Source organism: Neovison vison, chromosome 8, assembly GCF_020171115.1.
Source record: "Neovison vison isolate M4711 chromosome 8, ASM_NN_V1, whole genome shotgun sequence".
NCBI classification, from domain to species: domain Eukaryota; kingdom Metazoa; phylum Chordata; class Mammalia; order Carnivora; family Mustelidae; genus Neogale; species Neogale vison.
Genome location: NC_058098.1, coordinates 10,651,149 through 10,666,315, shown reverse-complemented (window position 1 = coordinate 10,666,315; position 15,167 = coordinate 10,651,149). Strand labels below are relative to the sequence as shown.

At 51.3% G+C, this 15,167-nt stretch overlaps 1 protein-coding gene across 3 annotated transcripts in view; it reads left to right on the top strand.

Annotated features, from left to right (window-relative positions):
* The window catches only part of PTPN1 (protein tyrosine phosphatase non-receptor type 1), a 66,792-nt gene that overhangs the window by 47,755 nt on the left and 3,870 nt on the right, over window positions 1-15,167 (top strand). For all 3 annotated transcript variants that reach the window (XM_044262843.1, XM_044262844.1, XM_044262842.1), the window contains exons 4-8: window positions 2,443-2,541; window positions 8,308-8,445; window positions 11,701-11,910; window positions 12,330-12,491; window positions 12,864-13,087. In XM_044262843.1, coding sequence (XP_044118778.1) covers window positions 2,443-2,541; window positions 8,308-8,445; window positions 11,701-11,910; window positions 12,330-12,491; window positions 12,864-13,087 — 833 coding nt within the window. The remainder of the gene's footprint in view (window positions 1-2,442; window positions 2,542-8,307; window positions 8,446-11,700; window positions 11,911-12,329; window positions 12,492-12,863; window positions 13,088-15,167) is intronic.

Sequence of the window (15,167 nt, the reverse complement as noted above, 5' to 3'; positions counted from 1 at the left end):
ACACTTACTGGCATATGACCCAAAGACCATGGGTCTCTGGAAAGAAGATAGGGAAGTTTCTTTTTAATTTATTTTCTCAAGTCTTAGTCTGTTACCTGTAAGTTGCTCTAAACACTTGACATTTCTTTCTTTTTAGTCACAGTTTTTGCTTTCTCATTCCATGTTTATCAGTGTTCTGTATGGCTTTGGGGTATAGGGTGATTTTGAACACGGCACTTCTGTTTAATACTGGGAGATCAAGGTGATAGGGAAGCCAGAGAGCGTATGAACAGAGGCTGCCTTGGGGCAGGGAGCTGATCAACTTCATGGCCCTGCTTTACTGCCCTGTCTGGTCCTGTCCCAGTTCCTCTCTGTCCGTGAGGAATATCATCTCAGATGCCCCCCAGTGTATGGAACATCAGCCACGCCATGTTCAGCCCTGGGGCCATTGAGGAAATTCTTGATCTATGTGTAGGGGGCAGGCCTTTTACCAGGCCTCAGCCTGTGGTCTTCCCAGCACCTCTGGGTTTGTTGGGGTAGGGTGATAAGGAAGGAGATCCTGGTGGTAGCAGGCTGGCGGGAAGGGGTTAGGGGAAAGGCAGCTTCTTGGTAACTTCTCTTTTTAGAAGTCAAGTTTCTTTCTTTTTTTTTTTTTTCAAGGTTTCTTACTTCTTAATCTTAGCCATTTACCTTTGGTATGATAGGAAGTCCAAAGCAAAGACGGATAGAGGTAGAAAATCAAATGGAGCGCTAGGATATAGCCATGCAGACTGTCATATTACTGTCTTCCCCAGCCTCATGCCCTAGCAATTACTTGCACATCTGAAGGTCTCTCTGTTTTTGTCAGGTGGTACCATGGGCATACCTAGCTGCCTGCAAGGTCACCCTTTGCCCTGGGATTTATAAAAGGGATCAAAGTAGCCTGACCCCAGAGTTGTACGTCTAGACAGTAGGAGCGACACATTTTCCAGGCCACAAAAATGAAGAAAACCATGACCATTTTTAAAATTTTCAATGCTATTCATTATGCAAATAATACAAATCTGTGGTTTTGTTTTGTTTTGTTTTTTAAGGCAGTGGTATGGAAATGTAGAGAATAATGTCAAAGATGCCCTCTGTCACTTCCGCAATGAAGTGTTAGCTAAGTTCTCCTTTGGATCTTATATGATTTTTCATCCCTGAAACCCATCCTAAGCTAGGGTTCTGGGGAGCAGGCACAGTGACAGGCTGGTAACTGGTGGAGAGCCATAGCTATGAGACCGGGTCGTTGGGCCCAAGCTGCAGACTGTAAGACCCAGGTGGCCAGCCAGGAGGCCCCAGGACCCCTGTCTTTTGGGAGCCATGTTTCTGTTAATTGGCTAGAAAGGGTGATGTATCTGACTTCTGTTGCCTGAGGCTCTGTGTGGAGCTCAGATGTGTCTGGTTTAGGCAGCAGGAGGGAGCAGAGTTCAGGAAAGTGAGTGGGCATCGAGGGCTCATTTGGTCAGGGAAGGTGTGGCGGGACTTCAGGGGAACAGATGCAAATCATCAGGAGAATTTGGGTGAGAAGAGGTGAGATCAGAAACCATTCTAGACATGGTGCTGGTTGGAGGAAGTGACATGCTCTGTCATGAAGGTGGGAGGTGATGTCCCTTCTGGGCAGTACTAACACTTGACACAGCGGGAGGCATTCCTATTCTGGTATCCAGTAAACATCTGTGCCCATTGCTAGGTTGGCAGGTAGCCCACCATGTCCTGGTGCCCACGCTGGGCCCCTTGGGCCACTTGACTGATGATATGTGTCTACATCTCAGATGTTCGTTGGTCCAAGGATGAAGGCAGTCCATGGTCAGTCCCATCATTATTGATAGTAATAATAGCTAACGGTTTACTGGCTATTTACTGTCTTCCAGGTGCTGCGGTAAGGCCTTTACTGTAAGAATGTAGTTAACTTTCCTAACCCTCTGAATAAGGACTGTGATCAGTGGAGAGCAGTGGGTGGAGAAACGGAGGCATGGAGATGTAAAGTGACTTGTCCAAGGTCACATGGATGATTAGTGACTGGAGCTGAGACTCCAGCCCCTGGAAGTGTCGCTGTCGATTGCTTTCCCCTACTGCTTCTTGCCTGTAGCCCTAGCTTTGTTCCATATTCTGTCCGTGCTCCAGAAGGACCACAGTGGAGCCCCTCCACCCGTCAGCTCACACCAGAAAGTAGAATCAGCCTTTTCTGTCCTCTGTGGGTCAGCCCCAAACCAGCCCTGAGAGGCAGAAATAACCTTTCACCATGTGGCAGAAAATAGAATTGAGGTTACTGACCGCTAGGCAGGGAGGGCAGTCCCTGTCCCAACTCCAGCCACCGCTCTGCCGAAGGGCACTGTCATCTGCTCAGCGCCGACGGGGTGCTCACATTGGAGCACGTGCGATGTGTCCGAGCACATGTCTGTGTGTAAAATGGTATACACTTTGTGGATTGTGTATTTGCAGGGCCCTTTGCCTAACACGTGCGGTCACTTTTGGGAGATGGTGTGGGAGCAGAAAAGCAGGGGCGTTGTCATGCTCAACAGAGTAATGGAGAAAGGATCGGTAAGTCATGGATTTATCTGCTGTTTACCTCACCGTCCCTATGTGTCCCAGTCCGTGAAGTTGACATTTTTGTCTGAGCTTATTTCTTTACATTGCTTTTGTATTTCTTTTACATTGTACCTGCTTTATTAGAAAAATTTAAAGAAGCATTACATAAATACATGTCTATTAGTCCGAAAAGTAAATGAATTAAAAAGAGGGGGAAAAGTCATTGCTCTGGACCTCTTCCACCCAGCCCCCCTTGCCCCCATCAGTCAGTCTCTCCCCAGAGTGCGTGCGCGTGTTCTGTGGTCCTCTGCCAGGGGTTCTGGGGCTGCTACTGTTCCGTTACGGAGCTGTGTAAGCGTAGCTTTATTCTGAAAAGCAAGTTTCTTCTGTATCCTCCTCCTCTCTGCTTTTCTGGCTGGACAAGTTTGCCTCCTGTTGACTGAGCTGTGGGAGCCGCCGCATTTGGGAAAGCTTCTGTCAAATACCCAGACGCCTGGCGCTCGGCCGCCTCGTTAACGTGGATGCTGTCTGCCTGTGCGTTTACTGGGGGATTGGTGTGGCATTTCTCCCAAGTTCTCTGCAACTCTAAAACGTCGCCAGGGGTAGCATGTGTACCGGACGTGCGTGATGGTCCGGGCAGCACCCTCCATGCATCTGTCCCTGCAGTCGCCGCTGTAGCCTCTCGACTTGCTCTCCTCCGTGTATCCTACCCCCGGTGTCCAGAATGGTCTTTCGAAACCAAGTGTCACTACGCCTCTTCTAGCCAAAAACCCTTGTGCGGCCCCCACTGGCTCCTGGGATGTATGTAACGTGGCTACAGGACCTAGTTAACCTATACCCTGAAGTCCCACCTCCATTTCCAAACTCCAGCCAGAACTTCTGTTATTGGTTTCTTGCCAGGTTCCCTGGCCTGACAGCTGAGTCCCCGCCTGGCCCCACCACTCTGGCAGGTCCTCCAAGTGCTTCCCTGGATCAGCCACGGCTCGTGCTCCCCTCACTTCCCCCCTCCAACTCTGCAGATTGCCTGCTGGAGGCCTGTCTCCCATGAAGGGCGATGTGGTGTACAGTGTGGTGTACGTGTGGCAGCCACGTAGCGAGTGGACACTACACCCCTGCTTCCCTGGCTCCTTCCCTCCTTTCCCGCCACGGCCAGCACACGCGGGCTCTCCGGCCTCAGAGGCGGAGGCCCTGGGATGGGCTCAGGAGTGTGGATACCAGGAGGAGCGAGCGGCCCAGGCACGGAGAACTGTGTGTGCCCAGGACCTTGCCAGGTGCTGGCACAGTGCGCTCGGGCTCAGCAGGGCCGCTGCTCTTCCTGCTGGCCCGGCCTTCTCGGTCCCAGGCTTGCCAGGAGAACACGCAGGCTCCAGAGAAGCTGCGCCTCCAAAGAAAGCACAGTCATGGCTTTAGAGGAAACAGATACAAGTGCAGAGAAGTAACACATCAAAGGAAACATCAGTGGTCAGAGGGGAAGCACTCACCGCCAGGCGCCTCCCCTCCCCCCCACAAGTGACAGCCTTAGTTACAGTAGATCGTCCTCTTAGGACAGCGCAAGTTTAAAATCATGGTTTTGGCCTCAGTCCCATTCTTAAAGCATCTATTTGCTTGATGATAACAGATGAAGAGCGTACTTGAGTGTTGGAAGAATGGAATAATGCTTCCGAGACATTTTTTTTTTTTCAGTGAAAGTGGTTTTTAATGTTTTCTGCTTCAGTGGCTTGATTAGTAAAATGTGAAGTTACAAGTGCGAAGCCAGCTCTCACCCGTCACCACTCTTGTCAGCAATTTTGAATAAAGAAACAAACTTTAGGTTCCCATACCACACACTTTCTGCAAGGGAAGGTGACAAAGATAGGGTGGCCTGTGTATGTGTTCGGCCCTGATGAGCGTTCGGGGTCTTGGGGGCTCAGTGCTGCCCACAGGGGGGCCACTAGCATACACACTCCTACATGTGGCCATCCAGAATGTCCCCAGACATTGTCCAGGGTTCCCTGGGGTGCAAAATTGCTCCCCTTGAGAAGCACTATTCTCAATGGCATTGAGGGTTTGGGACTTTTAAATCGAGTTCGTTATTCAGAAACAATTGGATATGGTAGCATTTCCTTTTTATTTGTTTTTTACTGTATTTGAGTGAAACCTCCTTGCTGTTGGCCCAGTCTAGCCAGTGTGCTGTCCTGTAGCTGCATGTTGGCCCCCAGGTCTGCCCTTGGCTTGTCTCCCATCCAAGGCTGACTGTAAACGGGCAGCTTTTCCCCTTGGCCACTTAAAATAAATAAATAAATAAAAACCTGGCTGGTTGGTTTTCATGCAGTTTACTGTGACTGTGTGACAGTAGCCTCTGTTTTCTGTGGAACTGCTCTTCCTGCTCAGGGTCATTCAGCCATGCACATTGGCGTGGAAAGCAGCAGGTGGTTTGAGATTCTTAATGTTTCTTGGGAATCAACGATTTCAGTTTGTCGTCAACATTTATCATCCCCATTAGAACTGACTGGGGAAAATTCTAAGAAGTCACCATGTCTTTCTGCTCAGCTGATGTAGTTATGATCTCTGCATACAGCCGCAGTCAGAACTGGCTTGCAGAGTGCTCCCATGCAATGCGTATTTGTTTTCTGGTTTCCTTCCTTCTCTGAATAGTATAGGATGTGCCCCTCTTATTTTTGGCAGACCTGCCTGTTACTCTTTTGGGCTTTTGTGCTTCCTGGAAAACAGTGGTACAGAAGATGATTATGTGTGTTAAACGGAGCTCATCCAAGTAGCCCAAGTTCTTGGGGGTTCAGTTTAAAGAAGGAGTTGAGACATGTCCGTGAAGAGTGTATTTGGGTGCAAGGGCGGGGATTGTGTAGGCAGAGAAAAAGACAAACAAGGAGGTGTCTAACCAGAAATACCGCCTCTCTCTCTCTCCCAAAACCCCAACTAAAGGTGCAGTTTGACTTCAGTACTTTTGTGCACATGAGACTCTGGATTTTTCTGAAGATTGCCTGGCTGTTTGGGAAGGCCCCAAGGCCTTTGTCTCACATTCAGCTTCGAGGCGGGAAGGGCAGCTATGATGGACACCCACCATGTGGGCGCTGCCTCCCCTGCTGACCCAGGGTGTAGCACGATCAGGATCCCGGGGAAGGACGGCTTTCTAATAAAATACGTCTCTTCTCGGGGGGATGGGTCAGTTTAACAGAAGAGCAATAAGTCGTGCTCTTGAGCTTACTTTTGTGTTTTATTTTGTGTGTTAAAAGTGTCTACAGGAAATGACAGCAAGCAGAGCACGGCATGTTACTGTGGATGCCTGTGAGCTCTTAAAAAGAAACACTGCTTGATTGACACCTGGCGCGCCCTAGCTTTGCGCCGTAGCGGAGTTCCTGAGTCTTTACCACACCACAGAGACTTACTGGGCTTTAGACTTGGTTTTGAAAGTGAGTGTTTGCTGTGTGGAGGTGAGCTGTACAAGACCTTCCCTGCCCACGTAGACCTGAAAGCACCGGCCTCTTCTTTGAGATATGCACTGTCCTGCGTTTCTGCTTCTCTGCTTGCGGTGTTGGGGGCTCGCTCCAGCACTCGGGGTGCCGAACCCACCAGGGCAGTCTCTCTGCCTCTGGGGTCTTCAGGAATTGCACGGGTCTGATGACTGGAAGTGTGGGAAGACGGGCATCCTTGAAGCGCCTTCCCCAGTCCCCCTTTCAGCTGCCCCACCCTTTTGGGTCCGCAGAGGACCTTGCCATGTCGCTGCTGCTTCCTTGTCCTGTGTGGCAGAATTGCGATGATGCTGGCAGGTTGGTCCTCTTCCAGGGGTTCATCTTTAGCAACTTCTCATTGGCGTTAGGAGGGGATGTGGGTGAAACCGGCTCAGTCTTTCAACCAGGCGCAGTCCAGGCCCTGTTGGCCTTCTGTTTCAGGACCGTGACATCTGATGCTGTGTCGGCATCCCAGTCTGTGGTTTCTCGGTTTGCTTCTTCTTTTTCCCTTGTTTCTTTAGGCAGTGCAGCTCCATTAGAGCAGGACTGGTGGGCCTTCCTGATTCTGTCTGCACTCTGCTCGGGAGCCTCCTGGCACTCCCCTGCCCAGGTGACACCGCGGGTCCCGAGCCTGCACCCGGAGTCGCTGTGGCCTGCTCTTCCCTTGGCCCTGCTCCCTGTTCCTCTTGAGACTGACTTCTGGGCAGTCACTGCCTAGGAAATCCTAGGCACGCCTCTGTCAGAGGCCACTTTTTTTTTTTTTTTTTTTTTTAAGATTTTATTTGAGAGAGCACGAGGTGGGGGGTGGAGAGTGGAGGGAGAGGGAGAAGCAGACTCCCCGCTGAGCAGGGAGCCAGATGCGGGGCTCGATCCCGGGACCCTGGGATCATGACAGAGGCCTCTCCTTCCATAGGGTTTTCTCTCATCTCTTGCATGTAACTTCCACTGGCCTGGAACCTTCGCCTCTTCTGAATTCCCACAGCACATCCATAGTGTTTACTCCCGCTATGCCCTCTTGTCACTGATCCGCACCACTGGTCTCTTCTGACTGGCAGAGGCTGGGCCTGGAGGGGCTCCCTCACCTTCCCTGGCATTTCAGGCGGCTCGTCCTGCAACTCAGAGGAGGTGCCGGGGGTCCAGTCCGCATTCAGGTGCAGTGGGCGTGGATTTGTACCATTTCCCGAAGAGCTGACTGCACACACTGATAATTTCATGTGATAGAAATCATCGTGTCTTTGGGGTTCCCTCTGTCTAGGCACATTGTCCGACCCTCTGGCTTATAGACCTTACAACTTAGCTCCCATCTGCCTGCTGTTTTGGTCCACAACATCACCATCACCAAACAGAAAGGTATAGTATAGAAACTTGACTCAAAGTACACCACCAAATTTGAGTCAAACTTTCTTTCTTAAAACTCTTAAGTGATGGGCACTTAGGTGGCTCAGTTGGTTGGGCGACTGCCTTTGGCTCAGGTCGTGATCCAGGAGTCACTGGATCAAGTCCCACATCAGGCTCCCAGACTCTGTGGGGAGTCTGCTTCTCCCTCTGACCTTCTCCCTTCTCATGTTCGGTCTCACTCTCGTTCTTTCTCAAATGAAAAAAATAAAAATTAAAAATCCCAAAAAAAAACAAAATAAACTAACTCTTAAGTGAAACCAAATCTTTGGGAGTTTACTGGCTTTGAAGAAAAAGTTAATGAGCTATATTTAAATGAGGACCATCAAATAGTTCCTGGAATTATTAAACTAGAAAATCAAAAGGATTTTTTGGTACTGAGCCAAACCAGAATGAAAGGGTGTGATGGGGCAGCGGGTGACCCTAAGCCTTGGAGGAGCCCCTGTCCACGCCTTCTCTAAACATTCAGTTACAGCCCTCCAGCCTGCACAGGTGTCCCACAGTCTCCTCCAGACTTGGTTCCGTTCCCCTGGGTACGTGGTCTGCATTGGGCCAACAGCATCAATCTGGTTCTCGGTAGTCTTCAAAATGGCTACAGAAAGTAGTCTGTGAGAGACTAAAGCTGTGGCACAGTCCGGCTTCACCTCATGGATGGCCTGGAAAGCCAGACCCCCGAAGCCTATCCTTGTGTAGGGAGAACCAGGGGGCAGCTGTGTTTGGAGGTCCAAGCTCTCTCTGCCCAGCCAGCCCTGGGTCTCCACTGCCCTCCCCTCCATCTCCCTCAGAGGCAGGCAGGTTATGCTGACGGTGACATCCAAGGTCAGAAAACCCCCCAGTTTACCTTTGGGTTGTCCTGAAGCTCATGGAAGGAACTCTGTACCTCCCTTCGAGGGAAAACAGTCCATTGCTAATAGTAATTCATCATTTTCTCTCCTAGTTAAAATGTGCTCAGTACTGGCCACAAAAAGAAGAGAAAGAAATGATCTTTGAAGACACAAATTTGAAATTAACCTTGATCTCTGAAGATATTAAGTCCTATTACACAGTACGGCAGCTGGAATTGGAAAACCTTACAGTGAGTATGGCATGTACTCCCTTCCCACGGCCGCTGCTTGAGATGTCTTTCCACCTGGGTGCTATTACCTAATGCCACTTTTTCTGAGTTTTGTACACTCTGACCGAGATGTGGTCTTAGCCCTGTGGAAAGCAGAGCTTACCTGCTTACCTACCAGGGGAGCTGGGGGTGGGGAGGTCCTCAGGCCCCTCCTCCACAGAGCTCTCTCCCTGAACTGTAACACTAGTTCATCGTAGTCTCTAAGGAAAAGGGAGTTTCTCAGCCAAAACTTCTCTCTGTTCCTGTCTTTGCAACTGCCGTGGGACTGACATGGTAGCCGCAGGTCACATAGCGGCCACTGCCTCTTTTCTTGTCCACAGTCTCTTCAGCTTGAAGCAAGGGAAGAAGGGCCCTTCTGGGGCTGACTCCCAAGGTCATAGTCACTAGTGTACGTTTTCTAAGTGAGGTTTTGGGCTTATTTGTCTTGGGAGGAACGTCTAACACCAGCTGCTGGCTCTCCTTAGAAGGTGGTCTTAGAACAGATCAAGGCATAGGGCTAAGCAGCAGCACCACCGAAGGCCCTACCCACAGGGATTCTAAATAATTCTCCAGAAGCCATCACCCGGAAGACCCTGCACCAGGATGGGCAGCTCCTGGGGACAGCCTCGGCCATGGCGGTCAGCCACTCCCTTCCAGCCCACTCGTGGGGCTGGACTCCCAGCCCCGCCATATCAGACTGTCAGACATAGAGCCATGGGCATCATGCCTCACCATGGCTCAGTTTCCCCCTCTTCCAGATGGGAGTTTTTTAAGGGCTCAGACGGTAAGAAGCACGGTTAAATGTTAGAACAGCACCTGGCTCAGCCCCTGCCGGGGTCAGCACGTTCTGTGGGGTTGACGTGGCGGGGTTAGCCAGGGTGGTCCCCACCCAGATCGGAGGGATGGCGGGAGCAGTGCCAGCTTGGATGGGGGCTTGGCTGGGGGGCTGCCCGTGACTTCAGCTCACATGTTCGTGTTCAGCTGACTACATTCCAGTCCCCTGCCTCCTGTTGTTGCATAACTGACTAGAGTGAGAGCTAGAATGGAGCGCGGGCTGCCGTAAGCAGAGCGAAGTAAGTGGCGTGGCTTTTTGGGGAATGCAGCGACGCGGCTCCCGAGCATGACAGCCCAGGCCTGCCGCAGCCCCCCAAGCCTCGGGGGCTCTGGTTTACGGAGGGCTTCGATGGAGCATTTTCAGGACTAACAGCAGCAGCGTGTTGGAATGTGCCTGGAGGATCATTTTGTAGACCGTTCTTTTTCATGCTTTTTATTTTTTTTTTTTATTTTTATTTTTTATTTTTTTTAAAGATTTTATTTATTTATTTGACAGAGAGAGATCACAAGTAGGCAGAGAGAGAGAGAGAGAGAGGAGGAAGCAGGCTCCCTGCTGAGCAGAGAGCCCGATGTGGGACTCGATCCCAGGACCCTGAGATCATGACCCGAGCCGAAGGCAGTGGCTTAACCCACTGAGCCACCCAGGCGCCCATCTTTTTCATGCTTTTTAAAATGCGCAAGCCCTGACATCAAGAGGGACTTCTGGTAAACCCTTGAGAAAATTTTTCCCGCTTGTTGAGGGAAATGGAATTCGGACGGAGCAGAAGGGGCTCGTGATGTCCGCTCAGTGGCTCGCCTGCAGCAGCGTGGAGGTTTTGGTGTTGGGAGAGGCTGTTTGCTCTAACAGACCTTGTTCTTAAAAATTCTTTTCTCAGGCGTGGATCTGTTCAAGCACAGGTTTAAAGCAAATTCCTTGAGAAAGAGGTGGGCAGCTGTGAGGGAGGGTGTGAGCAGGAGCTACTCCACACCTTTTTAATGATTAAAGAAGGAACTTACTGTTAGTATATTTTCTTCTTACTCCTTTTTCAAAATCTATTTTTAAGTGTTTTTCTTTCCCTGAAAAATAGAAAGGGCACCTCTCATTCTAAGCCATACAAGGAGACCTTTTTCGAGGGAGGAAAAAAATGGCCTTACTTAGGGTGGTTCTAGAAATGACGCTCATGTTGCCTGCAGAGTCTTCCAGTTCCACAGAAGGACCTCCGTGTGTCAGAGCTGGGGCAGGGTTCCGTGGGAGCATTCTTGGCTGATGTTAGGTCACTGGTGTTTATCGTAAACTCTTTCCCAAGTTTCCATCGCACCAGACCCCGGGAGGCTGTTAGGACTGAAGCTGTAAGCTCTGGGAAGGTGAGGGCGATATCCTTACCTGATCCTGCCGGGGGCGGTGGCTGGCGTGGCAGGCATTTTGTGGACATTTTGCTAAGTGTGGGGAGGCATTGTTGGTCCACAGGCCTCTGGACTCTTCATAGGTTTAGAGGGAGGAGCAGAGCTGGAAAGGGCACTGGAGGCCATTCTTCGTTCTGTTCCACTGGGAGCAGACGGGGCCAGGGGGAGAAACAGTTGGGGACACGTTTCAGGGCCTTCGTTTCAGAAGCACCTGCAGCGGGCTCTGAACAGGAGCTCCGGAGTCAGGCACACTTAGATTTTTAACTCCTGCCTCCTCACTTCACGGAGGGTTGGCCCCCAAGCCTCAGTATCCTGGTTGAGAAAATGGGAATACAGGAATCCAGGCCTTGAAGGATTCAAGTGAGAATTCGCACCAGTGAACTGACGGGTGCCGCCCTGGGACGCTGCGGGGCTGGCGGGGCCGGTGCTGTTGACGCCTCCTCCTCAGCTCTGTGTTGACCAGAGCTGCCAGCTGCCAGGTCTTGGAGCCTGGCCTGATTACTTTTTTCCTCTAAAATGACAGTCCTCAGAGACTTCCAGGTAGTCGTGTGAAGCCTTGCATTACCCAGAGCTGGAGCCACACATGTGGTGACGATTTTTTACTCTTCCATGGGAAACCCTACAGTGTTTTAGGACAGGGTTGCCGTTGGGTGGCCATGCAGCGTCATTGTGATTTGTGGGGTAGAGAGAAATCACTTGTAACCATGAAGACAGCAGAGGGGATGGGGCACTGGAGGAGAGATGTGGACGAGAACGTTCCATGCTAAAGGAAGCAAGCAAGCCTTGTTCCGTCAAGGCGGGAGCAGCCTCCAGGTCCAGTGTCAGGCCCCCCCCCCAGTGCTTGGTATATCTTGGCTGGGTGAGCAGACAGAAGGAACTCTGAGAAGGGAAGCTGTTCTTCGAGTTAGATGGGGGGGGGGGGGGTACACTTCGTGCTTACTTGAAAGCCGTGATTTCTGTACAGATGATTCTCTTGGAGAATCTTTTTTTCTTAGAGAATTTCTTTTTTCTTTCCTTCAGTCTCAAGAAACTCGAGAGATCTTACATTTCCACTATACCACGTGGCCTGACTTTGGAGTCCCCGAATCGCCAGCTTCATTCCTGAACTTTCTTTTTAAAGTTCGTGAGTCGGGGTCACTGAGCACGGAGCACGGCCCTGTCGTGGTGCACTGCAGTGCTGGCATCGGCAGGTCGGGCACCTTCTGTCTGGCTGACACCTGCCTCTTGCTGGTAAGGAGGCCCCTGAAGACCCCGGGAAGAGAAGGGAGCCTATTTTAGGGGCCCCCCGCTGGGCCCTGTGGCCTTCCCCGGGCTTTTCTGTCATTGTCTCTGCAGTAAACTGGCCAGGATCTTTAGTTTTTAACAATTTTCCTCCTATGACAGTAGCTCTAAACTAAATAGCTTTGTTCGGAGGGATGTTCTTAAGTGGAATGTGGAATCGGGAAGATCCAGAGACTCCCTTTCTCTTACTCTTTCCCCCGTGCTCTTGTGGTCCCGATTTTGCTGCACTTTCACACATTTGCTAGAATTCTGCCTCCCTGCTGTGATTTTTCCTGAGTAGAAACTGGCGGACTAGTCCAGAATGTTGATGATCACATTGTACTTGGGAGTTGAGGCCGACTGAATGATATCTCCTCTCTGGCTTTCAGATGGACAAGAGGAAAGACCCTTCTTCTGTCGACATCAAGAAAGTTCTGTTAGAAATGCGGAAGTTTCGGATGGGGCTGATCCAGACAGCAGACCAGCTCCGTTTCTCTTACCTAGCTGTGATCGAAGGTGCCAAATTCATCATGGGAGACTCTTCAGTGCAGGTAAGCCTCGCTTCTGCTTACATTCTGGTATGTTGATTTTGAGTTTTTATCTCTGAAGGAGGCTGTCAGTTGTAAAAGTTCAAATACTCTACCATGGCTCAGAAGAAATCGTTGTCTTCCATGGCGAAATAGCTAGAAGGTTGTGAAAATGCTCACTGCGATCCGATTTCTGCTATGGATGTGCTGACATAGAGAACATTGATAGGGAGAATAGACTTTATTTTCAAAAGATTTCATCTTCCAAATATATGTATCTGTAGCCCCAGGAAGCAGAGAGAGCCCCTCACCTCTGCTCACTTTAAAGGGGAGCAGACTTCCTGACAGATCAGCCGCTGTGAATGCTAACGGGGCTTTCTGTGCTGCTTTCCCTAGGAGCAATGGAAGGAGCTTTCCCATGAGGATCTGGAGCCCCCACCCGAACACGTCCCCCCTCCGCCCCGGCCCCCCAAACGCATCCTGGAGCCACACAATGGGAAGTGCAAGGAATTCTTCCCCAACCACCAGTGGGTAAAGGACGAAACCGGGGAGGATAAAGAAGACTGCTCTATCAAGGAAGAAACCAGAACCCCTCTAAATGTCCCTTGCGGCGTGGAAAGGTAAGCCCGAATGGGCCTGGCTTATTGGGGGTGAGGGGGACTGACCTTCTGATCCAGAAACACATTGATATTGAAACCCTGAGGACCCAGCCTCCTCTTGGCAAGCATCGCCTCTGTGTCTTTGGGGAACGGGACCCCTGGACCAGCACCGCTCCTCCCCTTGCTGTAGGAGCCAGGAGCATTTGACGCTGCCACAGATTGGCAGCTGTCCCTCATGCCCCCAGGTACCTACTTCAGTGGGGCTCTAGCACCACCTTGTGGTGCCTGTTGGAATCCTGCATCCGGGTAGCAGTCCCACCCAGAGATGACCTAGCCCTGCCCCTGGCTTCTAGTCAGTCCTGAAACGTGCTCTCCAGTTTAGACCACGTACTTTCGGCCTCCAGATTGGTCCTTCTGGGAATTTAACCTTTTGTGTAGTTTTGATTAACTTAATGCCATTTAGCAAAGGTTATTGAACACATACTGATGCATGTGAAATACTGAGATCACTGGAACATGCCCCCTGGTCTGTGTTCTAGACCATCTTGTTGGGGCGGGGACAGTGGATTATTGATGGGACCCTGTGGACAATAAGGAGATGGAAGTGTATGCTGTGGTGGTCAGCCATCGAGAAGATATCCTGCCTTCCCAGGGTGCTCAAGGAGGGCCTGCATGAGGCATGGAAGCATGGAGAAGGAATGGGTGTGAGCCTGAGCCCCAGCCTGTGGAGACAGTGCCCTTGTTCCTGCTTCCTGGATGAGTGCATGCTTTGGCCCAGCATTTGTACACATCTAGAAATTTGGTTTGCAACACTTTGCAAACAGGAGTCCAAAGAGATCTACAGGGGGAGGTGTTCATTGAGGCATCAGTGAAAACGGTGACAAGAGACAAGCTGATTGTATATGTAGGGATTAGGTAACTCATGCTTTCTCCTTACTTTGGGATACTTTGGAACTGTTAAAGGACACAATCAGGAATGCACTAATGCAGCTAGACGTTGGAATAACAATACTGAAGTAAGCAGGTTAGACATGGCATGTCCGTGAGTGGTTCTCTAGCTAAACTCATCATCAGAATCTTACCTGGGCGCCTTGCCAAATGCTGAGTGCCAGGCCCCGGTGCTGACGCGTGCACCTAAGTCAGCAGGGTCCTTATGCGACTGGGTCCCTATCACAGCCCCATCACCTCTGGGACTTGTCCAGTGGGGCCTCCCAGAACAGTTGCCGTGCAATGTGCTCGGCAGTAGCTCCGTGACAGGCTGCTCAGGAGCCCGTGCCTGGCTTCCCAGGGCCTCTGGTGACGTTCTCAGGGCGTGCCACTGTGCTCCACCTGAGGGCCTGCCGAGAGTGGAGAGTGAGCGAGGTGAGAGCTGGCACGTGACTGGTGTCCAGTCTGTCGTGTGTTCTCTTCTGTATTCGCTAAGACTGGGGGGAGAGGGGATGCTTTTCAGTGTGTGTGTGAGTGTGTGTGTGAGAGAGAGAGAGAGAGAGAAGGTGGCAGGGAGGGGAGTGTGGATCTGGGAAGCCAAAAGTCAGAGAGGTCCAGGAAAAAATGGGGTTGTGCCAAGAACATAGGTGCCTCTGGACACCAGTGGGGGCCCACGTGCACACAGGCCTCAGCCTTGCAGCTAGGTCCCTACAATGGGGAGCAGAAAAGCAGGTGCTTTGTGCCACCTCCTGGAGAGGTAATGCCTCAGGGTCCTGCCCACTACACGTGATGCTGCTGGGGTAAAAAAGCTGTGGAGATGCATGTGAGAAGCAGGACATCTTGTGGTCAGGTCTTCTGTCAGGAGGCAGGGGCAGGGGGAGAAGGAAAGGCCTGGGGGAGGTGGCAAAGAGAGGAAGGGCCTCTGTTGGCCTCTCCTGAGATAGGCCTGGAAGGAGAACACAGTTCACATCGTCCCCGCACGGGGGCGCTCTGGCTTGCCACCAGGAGGGCAGCCGGTCTGTACACAGGAGGCCTGAGAATCGGTCCTACTGGCGGGATTTGAGCGATGCTGGGGCCTCAGGCTGGGGACAGGGCAGGCTGAGGGGCAGAGGGAATATGTGATGTCCTCACGTCAACAGCAGTAAAGGCTCCTGTGCAGGGGCCCGGGGAGAGA